Source organism: Salvelinus namaycush, chromosome 18, assembly GCF_016432855.1.
Source record: "Salvelinus namaycush isolate Seneca chromosome 18, SaNama_1.0, whole genome shotgun sequence".
Classification (NCBI taxonomy): domain Eukaryota; kingdom Metazoa; phylum Chordata; class Actinopteri; order Salmoniformes; family Salmonidae; genus Salvelinus; species Salvelinus namaycush.
This window is the reverse complement of record NC_052324.1, coordinates 12,257,510-12,283,712: the sequence shown is the minus strand read 5'-3', so window position 1 is coordinate 12,283,712 and position 26,203 is coordinate 12,257,510. Positions and strand designations below refer to the sequence as shown.

Sequence of the window (26,203 nt, the reverse complement as noted above, 5' to 3'; positions counted from 1 at the left end):
CGTTTTCCTTATTAGGATGTCGGCGGGCGGAGCTGGGAGGGTTGTCAGCAACATGGGACACACCTGGGCCCGGGTGTGCAAACACTCACTCACACTACTGATTACTGACTACACACATCATTGTTAATTGTATTTAGTTTACTTCCGTTAATAAATATATTTTGTTATTCCTTATCTCCACTTTGTCTCCCTTTTTGTTACGAACTTCGAGCCGGTTCGTGACAAGTGGGGGCTCATCCGGGATCGTAAGGTTGGTTCCTAGACATTTTGGCGTATAGCACTTTGTTGCATTATGAAGGACTAATACTAGTGTCGTTGGGCTTACTAGTATGTGTGTTGTGTTTGGGAGAAAATGTGGAGTTAATGTTAAACTCTGTAGGTGCTTTGTTTGCATCTTTTGTTACAGCTTGTTTGAGTTGTAATGTTTGGTAGGACCAGTACTGGTTGCCTTTGTTTGTTTGGTAAACTTGCCACTGCAGTGGATAGTTGGTTGTGTGCTGCGTTGGAGAGAGTACACTGGTTAGTTTCCAGGCCCCTGCCCAGGCTGGAAACTCTTGCTCTACTTGCTGTTGGGACATCGGTTTGAGGAGGTGAGTACTGTGTTCCTCAGTGGGAGATTTGGGTAGGGTAGTGACACTTACTACCCGGAGCTATAGCCTTTCTTCTTCCCCTGTTAGGCTTAGTGACGTATCTCACTTTGGAATACGTTGGGCATGGTTATTTTGTTTGTAATTTTTGTGGTGTCTGTGGACTGAGCAGTTGTCTAGGGGGCACATCCGTGGCTTGGGGGAATCTGCCAGCACGTGCTGGGTGTTTTTCTTTTCTTCCCTTGCCAGCTGGCTACAGTGCGTAATTACCCACCGAAAATCCGCACGAAGACTAGGGTTGAGTTGTTGTAGGTTTTGGGGAAGCTCCATATATATCTCATCTCTCTTCTGTGGTGCCCGGTGTGATTGTCATTTCTCTTGTGGTCCGGTCTGGTGTGCTCACCAGAGGGGAAGAGCAAGATTTTTTTTTTTTGTATTTACTTGTGACTATATCGTCTTACGTAAACGAGTTTATTCGCTTTCCATCAGAGGAACTGTTAGAATTATGTACTAAAGAACAGCTGTTGAAGATCGCTGAACACTACAAGGTTGAAATTAGTGGTAAACATCTAAAAAATTATATTAGGTTAATATTGAAGGCCAATCTGATGGAGGTATTCTTGAAGTTACCACTATTTCTGTCCTCACCGTCTCCCCGTAACGTTACAATGGCCGCTCCATCGGTTAGTCCTAGTAGTCTTCTTTTTGAACAGCAGAAAGAACTGCTTCTGTTACAGCTAGAGCATGATCGTGAGAAGCTAGAGCATGACCGTGTAAAGTATGAAAAATAATTGGCATTTTAACAGGATTTGGAGCTTGATGATCGGGTAAAGTATGAAAAGGAATTGGAATTTAAACAGGATTTGGAGCGTGCTAAAATCAAGCTGCAACAAGAGCGGCTAGAGTTGGTTAGGGAAGGAAAGCACTCAGGGGAGAGTTTGCTCTGGGAAGGTGACCCAGATTTACCTAGGTGTTGCTCCTCTTTCGGTCGTGCCCCGAACACATTTGATATTGTTGGGAACTTACGGTTGTTGCCAAAATTTAATGAGAAGGACCCTGAGACATTCTTTTTGTTGTTTGAGCGTGTTGCTGACGCTAGGAGTTGGCCTAATTCTGACCGCACTTTAATGTTGCAGTGTGTGTTGACTGGTAAAGCGCAGGAAGCATATTCAGCTCTTAGTGTAGCCGACAGTGTCAGTTATGATGAGGTTAAAATGGCTGTGTTACAGATTTACGAATTGGTTCCTGAGGCTTACCGCCAACGATTTAGAACTTTAAAAAGGGATGATAAACAGACTCATGTTGAGTTTGCGCGAGAGTTATCTTCACAGTTTAATCGATGGTGTTCCGCCTCGGCAGTTATGACTTTCCATTGGCTGTGTGATCTGATTATGCTAGAGCAATTTAAGGACACAATCCCTGATCGTATAGCCGCGTACATCAACGAACGAAAAGTAAAGACTGTCACTGAGGCTGCGGTTTTGGCGGACGAGTATGTTTTGACTCACAAAAGTGTCTTTGCAGAGCCCCGTATTCGGAGTGAGTGGGGGCTTTCAGAGAGATTTGGGCCTCGCTCACGGAGATACTCTGGTTCACAGGCAGAGTTTCATTCAACTAGGATTGAACCTGACTCCCGTGGTAAAGCTGACTTTGGTCAAGAGTGTCACTACTGTCAAGGTTCAGGTCATTGGAAAAACGAATGTCCGGTTCTCAGGGCTAAGGGTAAATTCAATACTTGCGCTTACGTTAAATCTAAGCCTACGTCGTTAGCAGCGCCCGTCCCACATCAGTTCACTTCTGACACACTGTCTCGTGCTCAGGGGCATGTGAAAGTCCATATTGACCCAGACTATTTACCTTTCATTACAGAGGGTTTTGTGTCTATGTTAGAAAGTAACGACCTTGTGCCAGTGAAGATCCTGAGAGACACAGGTGCCTCTGAGTCGTTTGTGTTGGAGTCTGTGTTACCCTTCTCTGCTGAGACTGATTCAGGAAGTAGTGTTCTAATTAGGGGAATAGGTTTGAACACTGTCAGTTCCATTGCATAAACTGATGTTGTGGACTGGTGAAAGGTGAGGTTGTTGTGGGGGTGCGTCCTTCGTTGCCTATTGAGGGTATCGACGTTATCCTTGGGAATAACTTGGCTGGTGAGCGTGTATGGCCTGTCGTGCTTTTATCTCTAGTGGTTTCCACTAAGCCGTCATTTGTAGGGATTCCTGATGAGAGGAGATGCTAAATGTGTTTATGTTAATTAACGGTCAATTAGCGAACCGGCAGTTATTTGCTTGACAATCACCAGCTGACAAAATGTCATGACCACCACAGACGTAGGCACGACATGACTAGGTCAAGTCTCATCTGAGTATCTACTGAATGACATCACACATTCCAGTGAAAGACACAAGCATAAAGGGCAGGAGGAGGGGTACCTTTCAGTGTGGCCATCAAAATGGCGCAGTCTGCCTCCTGTTGACCTTCGGATTCTGAGTCGAAGATTGTGATCTGTGTTTTATAAATATAGAAATAGTTCTATGCAGTGAACGACAGTCATTGGATTTCCACCCTTTATGTGAACATTATACTAAGCCTGGGAGCCTGTTGAAAGGTAGAAAATAATCATGAACTGAACATGGATGGGATGGTTTCCTAGACCCAGGTTCAGCCTAAATCATTCTTTAAAGGAGAATCTCAATTGAAAGTGCATTTCAGTCCATGAGTAGGCAACCGGCCCACAGTCACATTACTCACAGACTGTTTGTAGTCCATACACTCCATCAGAAGGTTGTAGAGCTGGTTGACGTCTGCTCTCTCCAGACCAAACATGCCCCCTATCCTCAGAAGGAAGTCCTCCTTGATGTCTGTGTCCAGCTGCCTGTGCACAGTACCAACACAGTAAGTATAGACTGATACACCAGTGAGGTACAGTAAGACACAGGCTAACAACATGGGTCCATTTGGCATGACCATATGCTGAGATATGAGGTCTCGGTTGGCTTCCTCTTCCGCTCAGTTCAAATTTTTGTCATGTTTTGGCCCAAAAAACGGCATGTTATGCGTTTGTATACTGTACCTACATACAGTATTCTGCATACACACTGACTACAGAGCTACGCATACACATGAGTAGAGCCCTGAGATTTTCCTGAGCCCGTAACCTGACCAGGAAAAACTCTGGGTCTTCCACTGGATTAGGGACAGATCTAAATTTACTGTTGGGGAGGGGTGATCCAAATAGGGGAGGGTTGTCCAATTGTTTTTGTTGTTGCTTTGGGCAGGGTTGTGTGTTTTTTGGGGGGCACAGGGGAGATTTTGTCTTCTGCTTGTATAAACAATGGCTTGACTTACTTTTGATATTACCCTAATGAAGTTTAGAAACGTTTGTGAAGGTTTGGTATGGTATGGCTATTATTAAGCTTTAGCTACTGTATGCCTATGATATGAAGGCAGTGCACCCTGACGCTCCAACAGAGTTCGACAGTTGAACTTGAGGTGAGGAAGACTGTTTCAGGCCTACCAGATTTACTCCTATAATCCAACAATATCTGAATGTATATGGATGTCTGTAAAATTTATAAAATATCCGGTAAAATAAAATGAAAACTCTGAAATGGCCTATTGTTTTTATGAAGATTTTAGAATATTCACATAAATCTGTCGCCAATTGGATGGAAACTAGCGCACTCTGGCAAGTGCGTTAGTCCAGTGTCACTGTGATTATACCTGCACATCATGGTTCACCAGCAGCCCCAAACATCTAATGAATAAGCTACCAGCCAAACAAGCTTGTAAGAATTGTATTTAACCCCCCCCCCCCCCCTCCCATACTCATCTTGAGGTTGAGCATTTGTTGTCTCTATCTCTGTAATGTGTCTGTATCTGTGTAATTGTATATGTATTTGTGTAATGTATCTCTGTAATGTGTCTATCTATGTAATTGTATATGTATTTATGTAATGTGTCTGTATCTATGTAATTGTATATGTATTTATGTAATGTGTCTGTATCTATGTAATTGTATATGTATTTGTGTAATGTATCTCTGTAATGTGTCTGTATCTATGTAATTGTATATGTATTTATGTAATGTATCTCTGTAATGTGTCTGTATCTATGTAATTGTATATGTATTTATGTAAAAGAAATAAGGACCACAATGGAAATAAGTTCCCGACTTCATTGTGCAATCTCGGGCACTTAAAATATTTGTGTATACAGTGCATTCGGAAAGTATTCAGACCCCTTCACTTTTTCCACATTTTGTTAAGTTACAGCCTTATTCTAAAATGGATTAAATTGTTTTTTCCCCCCTCAATCTACAATCAATACCCCATAATGACAAAGCAATTTTGTTTTAAATGAAATATCAAATTTACATAAGTATTCATACCCTTTACTCAGTACTTTGTTGAAGCACCTTTGGCAGCGATTACAGCCTTCTTGGGTATGACGCTACAAGCTTGGCACACCTGTATTTGGGGAGTTTCTCCCATTCTTGTCTGCAGATCCTCTCAAACTCTGTCAGGTTGGATGGGAAGCGTTGCTGCACAGATATTTTCAGGTCTCTCCAGAGATGTTCAAGTCTGGGTTCTGGCTGGGCCACTCAAGGACATTCAGAGCCTTGTCGCAAAGCCACTCCTGCGTTGTCTTGGCTGTGTGCTTAGGGTCATTGTCCTTTTGGAAGGTGAACCTTTGCCTCAGTCTGAGGTCCTGAGCGCCCTGAAGCAGGTTTTCATCAAGGATCTGTCTGTACTTTGCTCCGTTCATCTTTCCGATCCTGACTAGTCTCCCAGTCCCTGCCGCTGAAAAACATCCTCACAGCATGATGCTGCCACCACCATGCTTCACCGTAGGGATGGTACTGGCCAGGTGATGAGCGGTGCCTGGCTTCCTCCAGACGTGACGCTTGCCAAAGAGTTCAATCATGGTTTCGTCAGACCAGAGCATCTTGTTTCTCATGGTCTGAGAGTCCTTTAGATGCCTTTTGGCAAACTCCAAGCGGGCTGTCATGTGCCATTAACTGAGGAGTGGCATCCGTCTGGCCACTCTTCCATAAAGGCCTGATTCATTCAACCTCATGGCTTGGTTTTTTCTCTGACATGTGCTGTCAACTGTGGAACCTTATATAGACAGGTGTGTGCCTTTCCAAATCATGTCCAATCAATTGTATTTACCACAGGTGGACTCCAATCAAGTTGTAGAAACATCTCAATGATGATCAATGGAAACAGGATGCATCTGAGCTCAATTTCGAGACTCATGGCAAAGGGTCTGTAAATAAAGTATTTCTGTTTTTATTTTTAATAAATGTGCAAACATGTCTAAAACTATTTTCGCTTAGTCAATATGGGATATTGTGTGTAGATTGATGAGTAAAAAAATATTTAATCAATTGCAGAATAATGCTGTAAAGTAACAAAATGTAAAAAAAGTGAAGGGGTCTGAATTCTTTCAGAATGCACTGTATGTGTATTTTTTTAACCGACAATTAAAATCAATCAATTCATCCAAACTGTGCAGCGGCCAATTGATGAAAAGAAAGAGACATCTGTTACGAAACACCAAACAGTTTAATGACATTCAGACATTGTCAAGCCAAGCCTTCGATACTGGGTAAGCCTACAAGGTAGGGAGGGATGTATTTTCTGTTTGTCAGGATTGACAAAGCCTATCTATTGCAGTGTTGAAAACGCAAACCATGATATTGAAGTGCACGAATTCGACATGCTTTGTTGATTGGTTGTGTGGTGCATTGACACAGAAATCTGTTGGTGGAAAATGAGTTGCATATATTTTACATAATTATAAATACTGCATCAAAATGTTGAAAATCAGATTTTCCCCTAGCTGATCATTGTCTGCAGCCAGCTCTGATCGTAGTGTAAATGAAACAGGCAGGGAGAGTGAGCTCGTCTGTGGTGGTCGATTAACTCTCAACCTTCTGGCCCGTAGCCATGCAGGGCATCGACAGTGCCACAAAAGTGGCAAAGTCAATATCCCCGTTTATTAACACAGGGTCGCTACAGTTATTTGTGGTCGTAAACATTATTTGGAGTTAATTCTATGAGGGGGGAGGGTGTTCAATTTATTTTACAGTATAAGGGGAGGGTCATGTCAAATTATGTTTTACTTTTGGGAGGGGGGGTGTGCCTTTTTTTATTACACCTTAAGTTGGACCAGCCCCTCCCCCCTAGTAAATTTCAATCTGTCCTTTAGGGCTCAGCATTTTCCTTGGACAGGTCACGCGATAGTCAGGGAAACCTCAGGGCTCTATTCAGTCATGTGTCTCTGTAGCTCTGTAGTTCCTCTACATGGACAAGCACCAAAGTCTTCAACATGTAAGCAGTGTTTCCCCTGTATTAATTTAGCAGTGACGTACCGCCGCTGCTAAATTGTTGCCGCCACCCCCAAAAAATATTGAACCGTAAAAAAAAATGCGATGTTAATGAAAGCCTTCTGGTAGATGGAAAGGAGTTCCAAAAAACTTCCCAAATAAATGTGAACTATGGAATGAAGCCTATGCCTACCTGGCAGAATGATATCATGATTATTTGCATCAATCCAGTGGGAATTTGTTTTGCAAACTCCATCACGTGTGCCCCACAGAAACGCTGCTAACCAAACAACAGTGCTAGATGCATTCACACTTGAAGTAACCGGTAACTACGCAAAAAAAATGTAACTTTTCTTTTTTTACTTTTGGTTTTATCATTGTTGTGTACTTAGAACATCCAATTATGTTGTTTTTCAATTTTTTTAAGTGTTATTTTTGAGAGCGAAAACCTGAAAAAACATATAGATGACTACAGTGGCACCGCACACCTATCCATAGCGGTCTGTTTGTGTAAGAATGCCAGCAAGTCAGCCGCCCGGCCTGATCCCTCGAAGACGAACACAGGCACGGGGGGCACACTGCTCACATAGTCCAGCACCATGGACACAATGTCAGGGCCACCCTCCACCACCACACACACCACTGGCACACCCTGGTTAACCCCTGCCAGAGAGAGATACACACACACACACACACGCATAGACTGTTAAACACGTATGTATTACAATACTCACACACACACATTGCAATCTCTCTTTTTCTTACACACACACACACACACACACATCAACACATTCACATACACACTCTCATTCACACACACAGACAAACACATGCACAAAGCCACACACATACTCACTAGGATGGATCTTCTGCAGTTGAATGTGTCTCTCCAGCTTCCTCCTGAGTCCCAGCTGGCAGCCATGTTTTCCCAGAGTTCCATCGTCCACTAACAGGAAGTGGGAGTGCAGGCTGTTCAAACACACCGTTTTGCTCAAGGGGCTTCTCAGGGGCTGGTAAGGCCTGAGCACCTGGGTTAGGTATCAGAAAACAGGTCAGAAAAGCAGGTCAGGAAGCAGGTTGAGAGAAATTAGAGGAGGATTTGGGATAGTCCAAGCAGAAAAGTGAGAGCACATGGCAGCTCAAAGGAGATAAAAGGTGACATTTCTGTGGCTAAAATTAGTACAGATCTGTGCAAAAAATACAGCAAACTTTCTTACAAGGTGGCAGAATGGTGTAGCTCTTTCCTGCAGTCAAATGACCTAGTGGCCTCATGGGTGGAGTGTTATTCATATTTTTCATAATTTCATAAAGAAACAAAGATTATTTCAAAAAAGCCGCTTAAAATCCAGTGTTTCTATGTCAAATGGTTTTATTATATTTCAGTCTTCTGTGATGTATAAAAGTGTAATATTGGGATGCACTCAAAATGGAATACATTTCAACTCTATATCTGACATGGTCGTTGCGTCTTCTTTTTTTAAGCCCATAACCATGTGTGTGAGGTGTATGCTTTTGTTTCAAAGTAAATTTGTTTAAGACTACCAAGAAACATTCTGTGTGACCCTGATTTAGCCTGCTGCAGTAAAAGGTTCATTTGAAACGTTCCATTAAAGCACTGATATCTTTACAGAGAACGACACTCACATCTCTCCCTATAAGGTCACCGTGGTTGTCAATTACGCCCCAGGGCGTGACCCCTACAGCGTTCCTCTTCCGGTGGCCATTGGTGCCGTATGCTTTCACAGCCTCCCCTACATACAGGGACACACCTAGGAAGGGTCGGATACTCAGTCCGCTTACACACATATAAACGTAATCCCACACACACAGTACAATACATGTAGTCAGCCAAAATCACACACACAGATGCTCACATTCACCCATGCTTACTGTCTTAATTAAAGCCCCAGTGCAAAATGAATCTGCATTATTTCACACACCTGTGTTGATGCCGTCTGTGATTATCCAGGCTCCAGTGCTCTGAGCTGCGGTGATCAGGCCTTTGCTGAAGGCCTGTCTAACCTTGAGGGGGAGAGGGAAGTTCTCTGCCCCCCCGTGGACCGTCAGCAGTAGTTTAGGCCGTTCCATCTGCCACTCCCTCAGCATCAGCTGCAGCAGAGCCTCAGCCTTTGCGTCGACCGCAACACGAACGTACTGCACAGTCATCACATAAAGCATGGTCAACCACATGAATATGAGATAACAGTTCCTAACAAGCTTCCAAGTGGTAAATACAAGTGGGAAACTCGGGTAGCATCGTTACACGCCCAGTTGGATATTTCTGAGTTTCCTAGTTTCGACTAGCACATGAATGCAGCAATAGCTACAGACCTTGGCATGGCAGTTACGTTCAGCGCTGTCCTGGAAGTCAATGGTTCCATAGGCATCGGTGGCACTGGCTTGTGTGTGACACTCCACTGACCACCTCTCTTCTTGCACTGCCTGGGGCCCAGGCCAGCGGGACATGAAGGGGCCAGTCTCCAGCCAGGTGTGCTCCCCTACCAGACGTCCGCAGCAGCATCTGGGGGGAGAGAGGAAAAACTCAAACCTTTCTAGTTGTTAAACATTGGCACAAAAATGCATTGCTGTCCCTATAAATGTCATGATAGTATAAATGGAATTACTGTGTTAGTTTACCTTCACACTAAAATGGGAAATCTCACTCTCAAAATATACACACACGCACACACTCACACACAAACACAGTAAAGTCATACCTTATTAGGTTTTGGCATACTTGACACACAGTCCCTTCAGGATTCCGCAGAGATTTTTTATGATATCTGTGGGCTAAAATTCTGCTGCTGCAATTATGACATTTTACATGGCAATATGTGAAGATTTTGTCAAATTTGTTTTAAAAAATGCAATGAGGAGGGAAAACATTTGTTGGCATGTGGCTTGATTGAACCATATTACGCTGTAAATGTGAGGTGATTGGTTGAAATTACAAGCCCTCTTCTTGTACTGCGGCAATGGGTCCATTTTATGCAATAATATTGGAATGATTTGACTGTTTTATGCGGTCAAATATGCAAGTCCTCGCATAACATGCGAATTGTTGATTTTGCAAAAAAATTCTGCTATCACAGAATCGAGGAATCCTGGAGGGACTGAACATCTGCAATAAACAGGAAATGATACATGAGCAACATAACCACATAGCTAGAGTTTCCCTGGAACCGTTAGTATGGTTACCAAAAGTTAGCTTTTTCAAAAACCAGACATGGTAAAAGTTATTACAATTATTATTCCAGCACTTCTATCATATGACATATTGACATTTTTCAGCAAATACCAAATCCAGCTCACCTGTGTATGTCTCGACATGCTGGGATGAATTTAATACACTCTCTCTTGCAGAAGGTGTCGTCAATCCAAGACCTCTGTGACTGGAACACAACACACAACATTAAGGTCTAAGGGCCTGGGGCTGACTTTCTACTTAGCTAACATATGGAATTGTTTTAAGATGGTACCAAGGACCATTTAGATATTTGATTTTGAATTTCAGGACCCCTGTAGCCTCACAAAGCCGCCTGATCCCGCAAGCTTACATTAAACGCTGCACGGATATCAGTCTGGCAGGGCTGTGATTCAAACAATGAGGTATAACTAGATTGTAACTTTACAAGTAAAATTGTGAGGCTTGCTAAAGCTCTTTAAAAGTTATTTTTGTGGTAGTGGAAGAAAATGAGAAAGACCAACATTTTGTCTATACTCTGATTAAAGTGATACACGAGAAAAACATGAAAACTGCCTATCTTGTTACACCGTTTGACTTGTTCTGAAAAATCTACTTTCCCTGAAAACATCTTGCATTTTTTCAATATGTTTTCTCGTTCATATTAACATAATGATGCTCATTCATGATTGTTTTAATCTTGTGTAGAATAATGACATACTGTACAGTCAACTGCTAAGGAAGAATTGATTCTGCCGGATCATCCTACACATAACCACTGTTTGTCTACAGTACATACACATATAGTTTTAATGAATTTTTCTGCAAAAGGTGGGTAAACTGTATTTGCATTTACCATCTACTACACCGCTGCTCTTGATTTTTTCACATCATAAGAAACAGAAATTCCGGAACGTTTCTTTTGAAACGTCTCTCGGGTTGATGAGAGAATGGCCAGACTGTTGCTATTGATACACTAACAGGTACATTTTCCAGAAAGTATATATTTCCATCTGTCTTGTAGGAGTATTTCTCATCCATCTTCACTTAATGCTGCTCACATATTTTTGGTCAGTAGTTATGGTCAGTATTTGTGTGGTTGTGGTCAGTAGTTGTGGACAGGAGTTGAGGTAAGTAGTTATGGTCTGTAGTTGTGTTGGTGTGGTCAGTAGTTGTGGCCAGTAGTTGTGTGGTCAGTAGTTATGTGGTTGTGGTCAGTTGTTGTGTGGTTGTGGTCAGTAGTTGTGGTCATTAGTTGTTGTCAGTAGTTGTATGGTTGTGGTCTGTAGTTGTGTGGTTGTGGTCAGTAGTTGTGGTCAGTAGTTGTGTGGTCAGTAGGTGTGTGGTTGTGGTCTGTAGTTGTGTGGTTGTGGCCTGTAGTTGTGTTCTGTGGTTGTGGTCAGTAAGTACGCTTTTCTTTAGGAATCTAGTGAAGTAAAAGCAGTCAAAAATATAAATAGTAAAGTACAGATAACCCAAAAAACTACTTAAGTAATACTTTCAAGTATTTTTACTTAAGTACTATACCCTACTGGATTAGACTATTGCAATGCTCTACTCTCCGGCTACCCGGATAAAGCACGAAATAAACTTCAGTTCGTGCTAAATATGTCTGCTTGAATCTTGACTAGAACCCAATTTTTTTTATATATTACTCCAGTGCTAGCCGCTTGACACTGGCTTCCTGTTAAGGCTAGGGCTGATTTCAAGGTTTTACTGATAACCTACAAAGCATTACATGGACTACGATTTGGTCCTGCTGTACATACCTACACGTACGCTACGGTCACAAGACGCAGGCCTCCTTATTGTCCCTAGAATTTCTAAGAAAACAGCTGGAGGCAGGACTTTCTCCTATAGCGCTCCATTTTTATGGAATGATCTGCCTACCCACGTGAGAGACGCAGACTCAGTCTCAACCTTTTAAGTCTTTACTGAAGACTTGTCTCTTCAGTAGGTCCTATGATTGAGTGTAGCCTGGCCCAGGGGTACGAATGTGAACTGCAAGGCACGGGAGTGACGAACTGTCCACGCTGTCTCTGCCTGGACGGCTCCCCTCTCTCCACTGGGATTCTCTGTCCCTGACCCTATTACGGGGGCTGAGTTATTGGTTTACTAGTGCTTTTTCATGCTATACCTAGGAGGGGTGTGTCACATCGTGGCTTTTTTCGTTATACTCGACTTAAGTGGGTTGAGTCACTGACATGATCTTCCTGTCCGGTTTTGCTCCCCCTCGGGCACGTGCGGTGGAGGAGAACTTTGTGGGCTATACTCAGCCTTGTCTCAGGGTAGTAAGTTGGTGGTCTGTTGATATCCCTCTAGTGGTGTGGGGGCTGTGCTTTGGCAAAGTGGGTTGGGTTATATCCTGTCTGGTTGGCTATCGTCGGACAGGGTCACAGTGTCTCCCCCTGTCTCAGCTTCCATTGTCTATGCTACAATAGTCTATGTGCCGTGGGATAGGGTCAGTCTAAATTGAAGTATGCTCCCTCTAATTAATTAATTAATATCTCTCTCTCTCTCTCTCTCTCTCTCTCTCTCTCTCTTCTCTCTCTTCTCTCTCTTCTCTCTCTCTCTCAGGACTACCTGGCCTGATGACTCCTGGCAGTTTTGCCTGAGGCTATGGAACCCTGACCTGTTCACCAGACGTGCTGCTGCTCCAGTTTCAACTGTTCTGCCTGCGGCTATGTAACCATGACCCGTTCACCAGAGGTGCTACCTTGTCCCGGACCTGCTGTTTTCGACCCGCTCTCTCTCTCCTGCACCTGCTGTCTCGACCTCTGAATGCTCAGCTATGAAAAGCCAACTGACATTTACTCCTGAGGTGCTGAACTGATGCACCTTCTACAACCACTGTGATTATTATTTGACATTGCTGGTCGTCTATGAACGTTCTGGCCTTAATGGCCATGTACTCTTATAATCTCCACCTGGCAAAGCCAGAAGAGGACTGGCCACCCCTCAGAGCCTGGGTCCTCTCTAGGTTTATTCCTAGGTTCCTGCCTTTCTAGGGAGTTTTTCCTAGCCATCGTGCTTCTACATCTGCATTGCTTGCTGTTTGTGGTTTTAAGCTGGGTTTCTGTATAAGCACTTTATGACATCTGAGGATATGAAAATAACTTCATAAAAACATTTGATTTGATTTGTTTTACTGTAATATCTGTGTTTTTGCATGTACATTGAATGGTTGATAAATTTTATGCTACACACTGATAAAGAACATACAGTTTTCTAAACTAATCCAATCTGTTAGTGATTGGATTCATTGCAAATGTTACTGCGATTATTGTTTCAGTTTAGATGATTGAGGTAGTCTCAGTATTCAATTTTCCCTACCCTGGCACTCATTCTGAATGCAGGTTGCGGGTGATTTGACAATTCCACGTGTTGGATATCCTAACTGGCTGGATTCCAATAGGAACTTCACATCACTTTGCAAGCCAGCATAGTGTGACTTGCAGGCCTGATGCAACCTGTAAACCAGAAGATTCCTAACACTACTATATTAGGGTATAACTAGGGCCTCAAAGAAAGGCCTTATGACATATGTAATGTCATTAATAATTCAATTTAAAAGGCTAATAAGGCTGGTGGGTGTAATATTTGTGTTGAGGAGAAAATTACCAGGCACGAGACGGGAGTAGAGTTTAGTGTTGTTTAGTAAGAACATCTTGTGCCGGGCCAATAGTGCGCATGTCAAATCCAAATCAAATGTTATCGGTCACATACACATGGTTAGCAGATGTCATAACATAACACTGCCTTAATATATTAATGATTAGTAACAGCATAGTAACTAATATTAGACAGCTATTGGTCACCAATAATACTACAGTGAGTTCTACCCGTTCATAGAGGGTTCTAGGAAGAACTCTCGAAATATAAAAGGGTAATTTTCTTGCATAGCATGTAAATGTTTTAATCAAACTATTGTATTCATCTGACTATCCACAATAATCACAGTGTGCATGTAACCATGTAACTCAATGCTGAATACTACCTCTAGCGCTGGGGTGCGCAGGACTTGGGACGCGGAGTAAATGAAATGGCACAGAATACTCAGGGTGTTCTCTCTATAAAAGTCGATGGCCACATACCAGATTTTCATAACATTCGAGGCTCAGTCCTGTAGAACAGAGGCTGAGGGGGTTGCGGGTCAGAGAAAAAAATAATTTCTTACAATTCTAGGAAGGACTAGACATTACAATATTTTAAAAAGTATACCACACAAAATGACAAGCTCCTCTGACATTGGCATACTGAGATCATTAAACAAACGACCCAAGTCTTAAATGCAACCAATGGCCAATGAAGAGTGGATGCACAGATCTTAGGTCTACAATATGAGGAAATTATAGTCCACCAACTTTCCAGTGGCACTCACTTATCCAAACAGTTTTTTCCAGTTTTTCCGTTTAGCAGGATTCCCGACTGTAGGCCTATAAGCTCGTAATGTTATAAAACACAAATCTGCAGAAAAAATAATTATGTGGCTAAATTATTATCTCTGGTGTAGTATTTAATGATTTTATTTATTTCTGTAGACACAGGAGTAATTATAGAATTTGGCAAATTGATTTCAATTTATCTGCAGCCCAATGAAGCCAATAGTGGTTTCAGCTATTTTGTTATTGAAACAGTGTAGGCCTTATGACCTTCTTAACCAATAAGAAAAGATGACTTGAATAACCTATGGGAAAAGTGTAAAAATGTGTATTGGAAAGTTCAGGAAACATTAGAAGGCATTAGGCCTAATGTGTGTGTGTGTGTGTGTGTGTGTGTGTGTGTGTGTGTGTGTGTGTGTGTGTGTGTGTGTGTGTGTGTGTGTGTGTGTGTGTGTGTGTGTGTGTGTGTGTGTGTGTGTGTGTGTGTGTGTGTGTGTGTGTGTGTGTGTAGGCCTAAATGTAACCAAATATCCAAAGGAGACTCAGTGAAAATAAAAATCTGATGTTGATTGGTTTATCAAGACGAGTTCCGATGCTTGTCTCAAAGCAGCGCAATGACACTGTCCCAATCAAAACGGTGCTGGAATTATCAGTTGACCACACATGGCAAATGCTTTACATTTATTATAACCAGTGGTGTAAAGCTATTTTTTTAGGTAGCCACAATGTTTTATTATTACGTCATCATTTCAGAATGAAAGTTGGTACCGACATTTAGCCTATTGTATAACATCCTTTTAGAATATACATACATTGCATCATCCAAATTGCACGATTGCCTATGCCTACGCATACAGTACCAGTCAAAAGTTAGGGCACACCTACTCATTCAAGGGTTTTTCTTTATTTTTAAAATTTTCTACATTGTAGAATAATAGTCAAGACATCGAAACTATGAAATAACACATGTGGAATCATGTAGTAACCAAAAACCATCAAGCGCTATGATGTAACTGGCTCTCATGAGGATCACCACAGGAAAGGAAGACCCAGAGTTACCTCTGCTGCAGAGGATACGTTCATTAGAGTTACCAGCCTCAGATTGCAGACCAAATAAATGCTTCACAAAGTTAAAGTAACAGACACATCTCAACATCAGCTTTTCAGAGGAGACTGCGTGAATCAGGCCTTCATGGTTGAATTGCTGCAAAGAAACCACTATTAAAGGACAACAATAAGAAGAGACTTGCTTGGGCCAAGAAACATGAGCTATGGACATTAGACCGGTGGAAATCTGTGCTTTGGTCTGATGAGTCCAAGTTTGAAATTTTTGGTTCCAACCACCGTATCTTTGTGAGACGCAGAGTAGGTGAACGGATGATCTCTGCATGTGTGGTTCCCACCATGATGCATGGAGGAGGAGGTGTGGGGGTGCTTTGCTAGTGACACTGTCAGTGATTTATTTAGAATTCAATGCACAATTAACCTGCGTGGCTACCACAGCATTCTGAAGTGATACACCATCCCATCTGGTTTGCGCTTAGTGGGACTATCATTTGTTGTTCAACAGGACAATGACCCAACACACATCCAGGCTGTGTAAGGGCTATTTGACCAAGAAAGAGAGTGATGGAGTGCTGCATCAGATGACCTGGCCTCCACAATCACCCGACCTCAACCCAATTGAGATAGTTTGGGATGAGTTGGACTGCAGAGTGAAGGAAAAGCAGCCAACAAGTGCTCAGCATATGGGGGAATTCCTTTGTTGGAAAAGTATTCCAGGTGAAGCTGGTTGAGAGAGTGTGATAAACTGAAATTAGGTGAACTATTTGAATTATAGCAAACAGGAAATGGATGAGCGATTTCTGCATAGTGCATCTTTAAGCAGTGCGACACCCCAAACGTTTGCTCCCCTGTTCTATTGATTTCAGCGTGATATCGATGGAAGTGATTAGGGCGTGAATGTTATTTATATTGAGGGATACCTGGAGGTATCGGACCTCTTTGAAATGAAAATGGGTGGCCCTCCTCCTGAGGAAAATATTTTTTTACCTGGCCCTCCCCGAGAGTTTGAAAAATGATAATTGAAAATCAAATAGCAGGGAATATTAAATAACTTTTTATTAGGCTATCAACGTTGCAGTCGTGATTTCAAACAAATCAATCCGTGGTTGAGAATCACTGCTGTATTCACACCCCAAAACATTTTTGCCCGCGCTACAGAAGGCTGTATAGGTCCGCTAATACAGGATTAGTAAAGGCCCAGTGCACTACTTTTGTGAGAATAAAATAAAATCCACCCAAAAATATTCATTTTTTATTATAATTTTTCATAATTGTATAATTTTTATAATTGTAGCACCCTCAGCACCCCTACGTCCTGCAGCTATGCATCATGTCATTGCTTGCCTCCTCAAGTGGTTTGCAAGGGATTTCCATTTTTCTAATGATGTCAATTCGTTTGGATCTTCTTCTTCCATATGCTCGTCACTGTCTGTCCTGTGCAACCACTTACTACATCAGTGCAACAATGTTATCATCACTGGACTGGCCAGTGATGCACTCTCTCGCTGCATCTTTCCCTGACAGTGTCATGTTTTGTCTTTGATCATGTCTTGTCCCTGTGCTTCCCTCTGCTGGTCTTATTAGGTTCTTTCCCTCTTTCTCTCTCTCTCTCTCCTCCTCCCTCTCTCCCTCTCCCGCTCTCTCTCTCTATCGTTCCGTTCCTGCTCCCAGCTGTTTCTCATTCTCCTAACGACCTCATTTACTCTTTCACACCTGTCCCCTATTTTGCCCTCTGATTAGAGTCCCTATTTCTCCCTCTGTTTTCCGCTTCTGTCCTTGTCGGATTCTTGTTTGACGTTTGCTGTTCCTGTGTCCTTGTTCCGCCCTGTCGTGTTCTTTGCCTTCTTCAGATGCTGCGTGTGAGCAGGTGTCTATGTCAGCTACGGCCAGTGCCTTCCTGAAGCGACCTGCAGTCTGTGGTCGCGTCTCCAGTCGTTCCTCTCTATTGACGAGAGGATTTCAGTTTCCTGTTTTGGATTGACCATTGATAATATCCAGGAGAATCATTATTTGTTTAATACTGGAATAAAGACTCTGTTACTATTACGTCGCTTTTGGGTCCTCATTCACCAGCATAACAGAAGAATCCGACCAAGATGGACCCAGCGACTATGGATTCTCTCAACACTGCCGTCGAGTTCCAGGGAGCAATGCTCGGCAGACACGAGCAGGAATTGTTTGCTGCTCGTCATGCCGTTGAGATCCTGGCCGCTCAGGTCTCCGATCTCTCTGGACAGTTTCAGAGTCTTCGTCTCGTGCCACCAGCTACTTCCTGGTCTTCCGAGTCTCCGGAACCTAGGGTTAATAACCCACCATGTTACTCTGGGCAGCCCACTGAGTGTCGCTCTTTTCTCACCCAGTGTGATATTGTGTTCTCTCTCCAGCCCAACACGTACTCTAGTGAGAGAGCTCGGATCGCTTACGTCATATCACTCCTTACTGGTCGGGCTCGGGAGTGGGGCACAGCTATCTGGGAGGCAAGGGCTGAGTGTTCTAACGATTATCAGAACTTTAAAGAGGAGATGATACGGGTTTTTGATCGTTCAGTTTTTGGGAAGGAGGCTTCCAGGGCCCTGGCTTCCCTATGTCAAGGTGATCGATCCATAACGGATTACTCTATAGAGTTTCGCACTCTTGCTGCATCCAGTGACTGGAACGAGCCGGCGTTGCTCGCTCGTTTTCTGGAGGGACTCCACGCTGAGGTTAAGGATGAGATTCTCTCCCGGGAGGTTCCTTCCAGCGTGGACTCTTTGATTGCACTCGCCATCCGCATAGAACGACGGGTAGATCTTCGTCACCGAGCTCGTGGAAGAGAGCTCGCGTTAACGGTGTTTCCCCTCTCCGCATCTCAACCATCTCCTCCCACCGGCTCAGAGACTGAGCCCATGCAGCTGGGAGGTATTCGCATCTCGACTAAGGAGAGGGAACGGAGAATCACCAACCGCCTTTGCCTCTATTGCGGTTCCGCTGGACATTTTGTCATGTCATGTCCAGTAAAAGCCAGAGCTCATCAGTAAGCGGAGGGCTACTGGTGAGCGCTACTACTCAGGTCTCTCCATCAAGATCCTGTACTACCTTGTCGGTCCATCTACGCTGGACCGGTTCGGCTGCTTCCTGCAGTGCCTTGATAGACTCTGGGGCTGAGGGTTGTTTTATGGACGAAGCATGGGCTCGGAAACATGACATTCCTCTCAGACAGTTAGGGAAGCCCACGCCCATGTTCGCCTTAGATGGTAGTCTTCTCCCCAGTATCAGATGTGAGACACTACCTTTAACCCTCACAGTATCTGGTAACCACAGTGAGACCATTTCCTTTTTGATTTTTCGTTCACCTTTTACACCTGTTGTTTTGGGTCATCCCTGGCTAGTATGTCATAATCCTTCTATTAATTGGTCTAGTAATTCTATCCTATCCTGGAACGTTTCTTGTCATGTGAAGTGTTTAATGTCTGCTATCCCTCCTGTGTCTTCTGTCCCCTCTACTCAGGAGGAACCTGGTGATTTGACAGGAGTGCCGGAGGAATATCATGATCTGCGCACGGTCTTCAGTCGGTCCAGAGCCAGCTCCCTTCCTCCTCACCGGTCGTATGATTGTTGTATTGATCTCCTTCCGGGGACCACTCCCCCTCGGGGTAGACTATACTCTCTGTCGGCTCCCGAACGTAAGGCTCTCGAGGATTATCTGTCTGTTTCTCTCGACGCCGGTACCGTGGTGCCTTCTTCCTCTCCCGCCGGAGCGGGATTTTTCTTTGTTAAGAAGAAGGACGGTACTCTGCGCCCCTGCGTGGATTATCGAGGGCTGAATGACATAACGGTTAAGAATCGTTATCCGCTTCCCCTTATGTCGTCAGCCTTCGAGATTTTGCAGGGAGCCAGGTGCTTTACTAAGTTGGACCTTCGTAACGCTTACCATCTCGTACGCATCAGAGAGGGGGACGAGTGGAAAACGGCGTTTAACACTCCGTTAGGGCATTTTGAATACCGGGTTCTGCCGTTCGGTCTCGCTAATGCTCCAGCTGTCTTTCAGGCATTAGTTAATGATGTACTGAGAGACATGCTGAACATTTTTGTTTTCGTTTACCTTGACGATATCCTGATTTTTTTCACCGTCACTCGAGATTCATGTTCAGCACGTTCGACGTGTACTCCAGCGCCTTTTAGAGAATTGTCTCTACGTGAAGGCTGAGAAGTGCGCCTTTCATGTCTCCTCTGTCACATTTCTCGGTTCTGTTATTTCCGCTGAAGGCATTCAGATGGATCCCGCTAAGGTCCAGGCTGTCAGCGATTGGTCCGTCCCTAAGTCACGTGTCGAGTTGCAGCGCTTTCTCGGTTTCGCTAATTTCTATCGGCGTTTCATTCGTAATTTCGGTCAAGTGGCTGCCCCTCTCACAGCTCTGACTTCTGTCAAGACTTGCTTTAAGTGGTCCGGTTCCGCCCAGGGAGCTTTTGATCTCCTCAAGAAGCGTTTTACATCCGCCCCTATCCTTGTTACTCCTGACGTCACTAAACAATTCATTGTCGAGGTTGACGCTTCAGAGGTGGGCGTGAGAGCCATTCTGTCTCAGCGCTTCCATTCTGACGATAAGGTTCATCCTTGCGCTTACTTTTCTCATCGCCTGTCGCCATCGGAGCGCAACTATGATGTGGGTAACCGCGAACTGCTCGCCATCCGCTTAGCCATAGGCGAATGGCGACAGTGGTTGGAGGGGGCGACCGTCCCTTTTGTCGTTTGGACTGACCATAAGAACCTTGAGTACATCCGTTCTGCCAAACGACTTAATGCACGTCAAGCTCGTTGGGCGTTGTTTTTCGCTCGTTTCGAGTTCGTGATTTCCTATCGCCCGGGAAATAAGAACACCAAGCCTGATGCCTTATCCCGTCTCTTTAGTTCTTCTGTGGCTTCTACCGACCCCGAGGGGATTCTCCCTGAAGGGCGTGTTGTCGGGTTGACTGTCTGGGGAATTGAGAGACAGGTGAAGCAAGCACTCACTCACACTGCGTCGCCGCGCGCTTGTCCTAGTAACCTTCTGTTCGTTCCTGTCTCTACTCGTCTGGCTGTTCTTCAGTGGGCTCACTCTGCCAAGTTAGCTGGCCACCCCGGCGTTCGGGGTACGCTTGCTTCTATTCGCCAGCGGTTTTGGTGGCCTACTCAGGAGCGGGACACGCGTCGTTTCGTGGCTGCTTGTTCGGACTGCGCGCAGACTAAGTCAGGTAACTCTCCTCCTGCCGGTCGTCTCAGACCGCTTCCCATTCCTTCTCGACCATGGTCTCACATCGCCTTAGACTTTATTACCGGTCTGCCTTCGTCTGCGGGGAAGACTGTGATTCTTACGGTTATCGATAGGTTCTCTAAGGCGGCACATTTCATTCCCCTCGCTAAGCTTCCTTCCGCTAAGGAGACGGCACAAATCATCATTGAGAATGTGTTCAGAATTCATGGCCTCCCGTTAGACGCCGTTTCAGACAGAGGTCCGCAATTCACGTCACAGTTTTGGAGGGAGTTCTGTCGTTTGATTGGTGCTTCCGTCAGTCTCTCTTCCGGGTTTCATCCCCAGTCTAACGGTCAAGCAGAAAGGGCCAATCAGTCGATTGGTCGCATATTACGCAGCCTTTCGTTTCGAAACCCTGCGTCTTGGGCAGAACAGCTCCCCTGGGCTGAGTACGCTCACAACTCGCTTCCTTCGTCTGCTACCGGTCTATCTCCGTTTCAGAGTAGTCTTGGGTACCAGCCTCCTCTGTTCTCGTCCCAGCTCGCCGAGTCCAGCGTTCCCTCCGCTCAGGCTTTTGTCCAACGTTGTGAGCGCACCTGGAGGAGGGTCAGGTCTGCACTTTGCCGTTACAGGGCGCAGACTGTGAGAGCCGCCAATAAACGTAGGATTAAGAGTCCTAGGTATTGTCGCGGTCAGAGAGTGTGGCTTTCCACTCGTAACCTTCCCCTTACGACAGCTTCTCGCAAGTTGACTCCGCGGTTCATTGGTCCGTTCCGTGTCTCTCAGGTCGTCAATCCTGTCGCTGTGCGACTGCTTCTTCCGCAACATCTTCGTCGCGTCCACCCTGTCTTCCATGTCTCTTGTGTCAAGCCTTTTCTTCGCGCCCCCGTTCGTCTTCCCTCCCCCCCCCCCGTCCTTGTCGAGGGCGCTCCTATTTACAAGGTACGGAAGATCATGGACATGCGTTCTCGGGGACGTGGTCACCAGTACTTAGTGGATTGGGAGGGTTACGGTCCTGAGGAGAGGAGTTGGGTTCCATCTCGGGACGTGCTGGACCGTTCGTTGATTGATGATTTCCTTCGTTGCCGCCAGGGTTCCTCCTCGAGTGCGCCAGGAGGCGCTCGGTGAGTGGGGGGGTACTGTCATGTTTTGTCTTTGATCATGTCTTGTCCCTGTGCTTCCCTCTGCTGGTCTTATTAGGTTCTTTCCCTCTTTCTCTCTCTCTCTCTCCTCCTCCCTCTCTCCCTCTCCCGCTCTCTCTCTCTATCGTTCCGTTCCTGCTCCCAGCTGTTTCTCATTCTCCTAACGACCTCATTTACTCTTTCACACCTGTCCCCTATTTCTCCCTCTGTTTTCCGCTTCTGTCCTTGTCGGATTCTTGTTTGACGTTTGCTGTTCCTGTGTCCTTGTTCCGCCCTGTCGTGTTCTTTGCCTTCTTCAGATGCTGCGTGTGAGCAGGTGTCTATGTCAGCTACGGCCAGTGCCTTCCTGAAGCGACCTGCAGTCTGTGGTCGCGTCTCCAGTCGTTCCTCTCTATTGACGAGAGGATTTCAGTTTCCTGTTTTGGATTGACCATTGATAATATCCAGGAGAATCATTATTTGTTTAATACTGGAATAAAGACTCTGTTACTATTACGTCGCTTTTGGGTCCTCATTCACCAGCATAACAGACAGTTCATTTGGCCTATGCCTATTTTACATTAAGCAATTAGCAAGAGCAAGCCTGCTTCTCTCCACAAAAAGCCTATTACGCCTAGTATAAAAAATGTACCTCCTATAGATTTTGTAGCCTATAGCTTTTCCTGGGATTTCATGAGAAGAGGAATAGCGGAGAGTCTTGTGTCAGTAGCCTACACTCTTAGAAAAAAAGGTGCTATCTAGAACTTAAAAGGGTTCCCCTGCTGTCCCCTTAGGAGAACCCTTTGAAGAACCCTTTTTGGTTCCACGTAGAACTCTTTTAGGTTACATGTACAACCATTTTCACAGAGGGTTCTACCTGGAACCAAAAAGGGTTCTCCTATGGGGACAGCCAAAGAACCCTTTTGGAGTGCCTATTACGCAAGAGAGAGGCTATTGTGTAGCTGAAGAAGCTAAATATTAGCTAGATATTAGGCCACTTATTAGCTAAATATTACAGGGTATAAATACTTATCTGTCAAAATGCAAGAAAAAAAAGTTTGATAATCAAATGGCAGATCTGTGTGTTCCTCCAGGCTGCGCTCTGCACCAGTCGGGCATGCAAAGCTCCACTATTGAAAAGGCATACGTTTTTAGACAATAACATTATCCTACCTAGGCTACAACAACACAGAGGAAAGTATTATTGTCATCAAGTGAGTACGCAATTATTGGCTAAGGCTGTAAACTGCAGTTATGTAGGCTAATTAGAATTTTGGTATAAAAAATATATACATGTGATTAGGATCCTCATTAGCTGTGGTGACTGCAACAGCTACTCTTCCTGGGGTCCACACAAAAAAAATGAAACATGACGTAATACAGAACAATAATAGACAAGAATAGCTGAAGGACAGAACTACACTACCATTGAAAAGTTTGGGGTCACTTAGAAATGTCCTTGTTTTCCACGAAAACATACATGAAATAAGTTGCAAAATTATTAGTAAATATAGTCAAGACGTTGACAAGGTTAGAAATAATGATTTTTAATTGAAATAATAATTGTGACCTTACGTCAAAGAATCCTCCATTTGCAGAAATTACAGCCTTGCAGACCTTTGGCATTCTAGTTGTCAATTTGTTGAGGTAATCTGAAGAGATTTCACCCCATGCTTCCTGAAGCACCTCCCACAAGTTGGATTGGCTTGAAGGGCACTTTGAGATCTGGTGACTGTGCTGGCCACTCCATTATAGACAGAATACCAGCTGACTGCTTCTTCCCTAAATAGTTATTGCATAGTTTGGAGCTGTGATTTGGGTCATTGTCCTGTTGTAGGAGTAAATTGGCTCCAATTAAGCGCCGTCCACAGGGTATGGCATGGCGTTGCAAAATGGAGTGATAGCCTTCCTTCTTCAAGATCCCTTTTACCCTGTACAAATCTCCCACTTTATCACGAATGTTCTTCCTTGTGATCCGAACACCTCAAACTTAGATTAGTCTGTCCATAATACTTTGTCCAATCTTCCTCTGTCCAGTGTGTGTTCTTTTGCCCATCTTAATCTTTTATTTTTATTGGCCAGTCTGAGATATGGCTTTTTCTTTGCAACTCTGCCTAGAAGGCCAGCATCCCGGAGTCGCCGCTTCACTGTTGATGTTGAGACTGGTGTTTTGTGGGTTCTATTTAATGAAGCTGCCAGTTGAGGACTTGTGAGGCGTCTGTTTCTCAAACTAGACACTCTAATGTACTTGTCCTCTTGATCAGTTGTGCAGCGGGGCCTCCCACTCCTCTTTCTATTCTGGTGAGAGCCAGTTTGCGCTGTTCTGTGACGGGAGTAGTACACAGCGTTGTACGAGATCTTCAGTTTCTTGGCAATTTCTCGCATGGAATTTGACTTCATTTCTGAGAACAAGAATAGACTGACGAGTTTCAGAAGAAAGTTTCTGGCCATTTTGAGCCTGTAATCGAGCCCACAAATGTTGATGCTCCAGATACTCAACTAGTCTGAAGAAGGCCAGTTTTATTGCTTCTTTAATCAGGACAACCGTTTTCAGCTGTGCTAACATGATTGCAAAAGGGTTTTCTAATAATCAATTAGCGTTTTAATATGATAAGCTTGGATTAGCTAACACAACGTGCCATTGGAACACAGGAGTGATGGTTGCTGATAATGGGCCTATGTTCGCCTAAGTAGATATTTTGTAAAAAAGAGTCATTTACAACATTAACAATGTCTACACTGTATTTCTGATCAATTTGATGTTGTATTAATTGACAAAAAAAATTGCTTTTCTTTCAAAAACAAGGACATTTCTAAGTAACCCCAAAAACAAGGACATTTCTAAGTAACCCCAAAAACAAGGACATTTCTAAGTAACCCCAAAAACAAGGACATTTCTAAGTAACCTCAAAAACAAGGACATTTCTAAGTAACCCCAAAAACAAGGACATTTCTAAGTAACCTCAAAAACAAGGACATTTCTAAGTAACCCCAAAAACAAGGACATTTCTAAGTAACCTCAAAAACAAGGACATTTCTAAGTAACCCCAAAAACAAGGACATTTCTAAGTGACCCCAAACTTTTGAACGGTAGTGTACATACATTTAAAATGTCACACATAGCTGGTGAGGTAAGTGTGTGTGTCAGTGCTGTGTGCAAGTTGACTATGGAAAAATTTGCAATTTAACATATTAATGCTTCTTATATTAAAACAAAAAGTGAGGCAGTCAGTCTCTCCTTTACTTTTAGCCAAGAGAGAGTGGCATGCATAGTATTGATATTAGCCCTCTGATTACAGTGAAGAGCAAGACAATAACCACTCAAACGTCCTTTTTTGAATGCTTCATACCAAAATAACTGCACAAAATCAAATCACATTTTATTTGCCACGTGCCGAATACAACTTTTGTAGACTTTACCGTGACATGCTTGCTTACGAGCAATGTTCCCTCTAAGCTGCGAACAGGCGCACAGCTCTCCCAGAAGAAATATCAGCCCATGCAGAGAAGCAACGAGATTGAACTTTACTCAACGTTCTAGTTATCCCCTTTAGTTAACACTATCAACGTTAACCTTTACTGTGGGAATTGTGATTGAATCAACACAATATTAGTCACTTTCAATGCAACATAACGAAACAAAACAAACTATGACAGATCTTTTCTTGTATGCAGAGTGCATTGGAGTAGGATTCTCTTGCATTGACAGAAACAACTCAGGCCCATACCCTACACAGACCGGTGCACCGTATCCAATCAGAGCTGCAGTATCCCTACAGTGTATGCAAATAGACCATTGCCATATATGGATCTGTGCCATTCATTTTGAACTGGACTTTGTTTACAGCATGAGTGGTTGCGAGTAGATGCGCTTGTTTTGAGATCACATTTGTTCATATTCTTTGCTAGTAAATCAGTTAATAGCCCAGTTATAGCTAATTTCAGCAATGGAAGTGGATGCTTCCTACAAGAGCACAAAACGTGTGCATTTCTAGCCATCTTTGAAAAGCAAGTCAGGTAAAGAGCTTTTTTTCTGTCTTAAGGGGCAGTGTTGTATTTTGAGACAGGCTTGAATAAGTTAAGTGGCCAATAGGCAGAGGGTAGCATAATTTGTCTGATTCTCTGTTATAATGGTAAGGGAATAATAATGCTTTTTATTTTGTAAAGTGGTTTCTTGCATCAAACAACACATTTTCAGTCACTTCCTTTTCTGAAGGACAAGTGGATAAACAGGTTCATGTCAATCCCTACATGTTTTTTTCAAAAGTTTCATTGAATGTAGGCCTACATTGAACACCACACATTGCCTGCTACTGTATT

The 26,203-nt window shown here is 43.8% G+C and overlaps 1 protein-coding gene across 1 annotated transcript in view; it reads right to left on the bottom strand.

The window, feature by feature from the left end:
* The window catches only part of LOC120063546 (transient receptor potential cation channel subfamily M member 6-like), a 52,491-nt gene extending 42,585 nt beyond the window's left edge, over nucleotides 1–9,906 (bottom strand). The window contains exons 1-9 of the mRNA XM_039013905.1: nucleotides 9,873–9,906; nucleotides 9,639–9,672; nucleotides 9,253–9,442; nucleotides 8,862–9,075; nucleotides 8,566–8,690; nucleotides 7,778–7,949; nucleotides 7,407–7,581; nucleotides 3,336–3,459; nucleotides 3,017–3,089 (exon numbers count right to left, since the gene is read on the bottom strand). Of these exons, the coding sequence (XP_038869833.1) occupies nucleotides 3,017–3,089; nucleotides 3,336–3,459; nucleotides 7,407–7,581; nucleotides 7,778–7,949; nucleotides 8,566–8,690; nucleotides 8,862–9,075; nucleotides 9,253–9,442; nucleotides 9,639–9,672; nucleotides 9,873–9,906 (1,141 nt within the window). The remainder of the gene's footprint in view (nucleotides 1–3,016; nucleotides 3,090–3,335; nucleotides 3,460–7,406; nucleotides 7,582–7,777; nucleotides 7,950–8,565; nucleotides 8,691–8,861; nucleotides 9,076–9,252; nucleotides 9,443–9,638; nucleotides 9,673–9,872) is intronic.
* Between the last annotated feature and the right edge of the window lie 16,297 nt (nucleotides 9,907–26,203).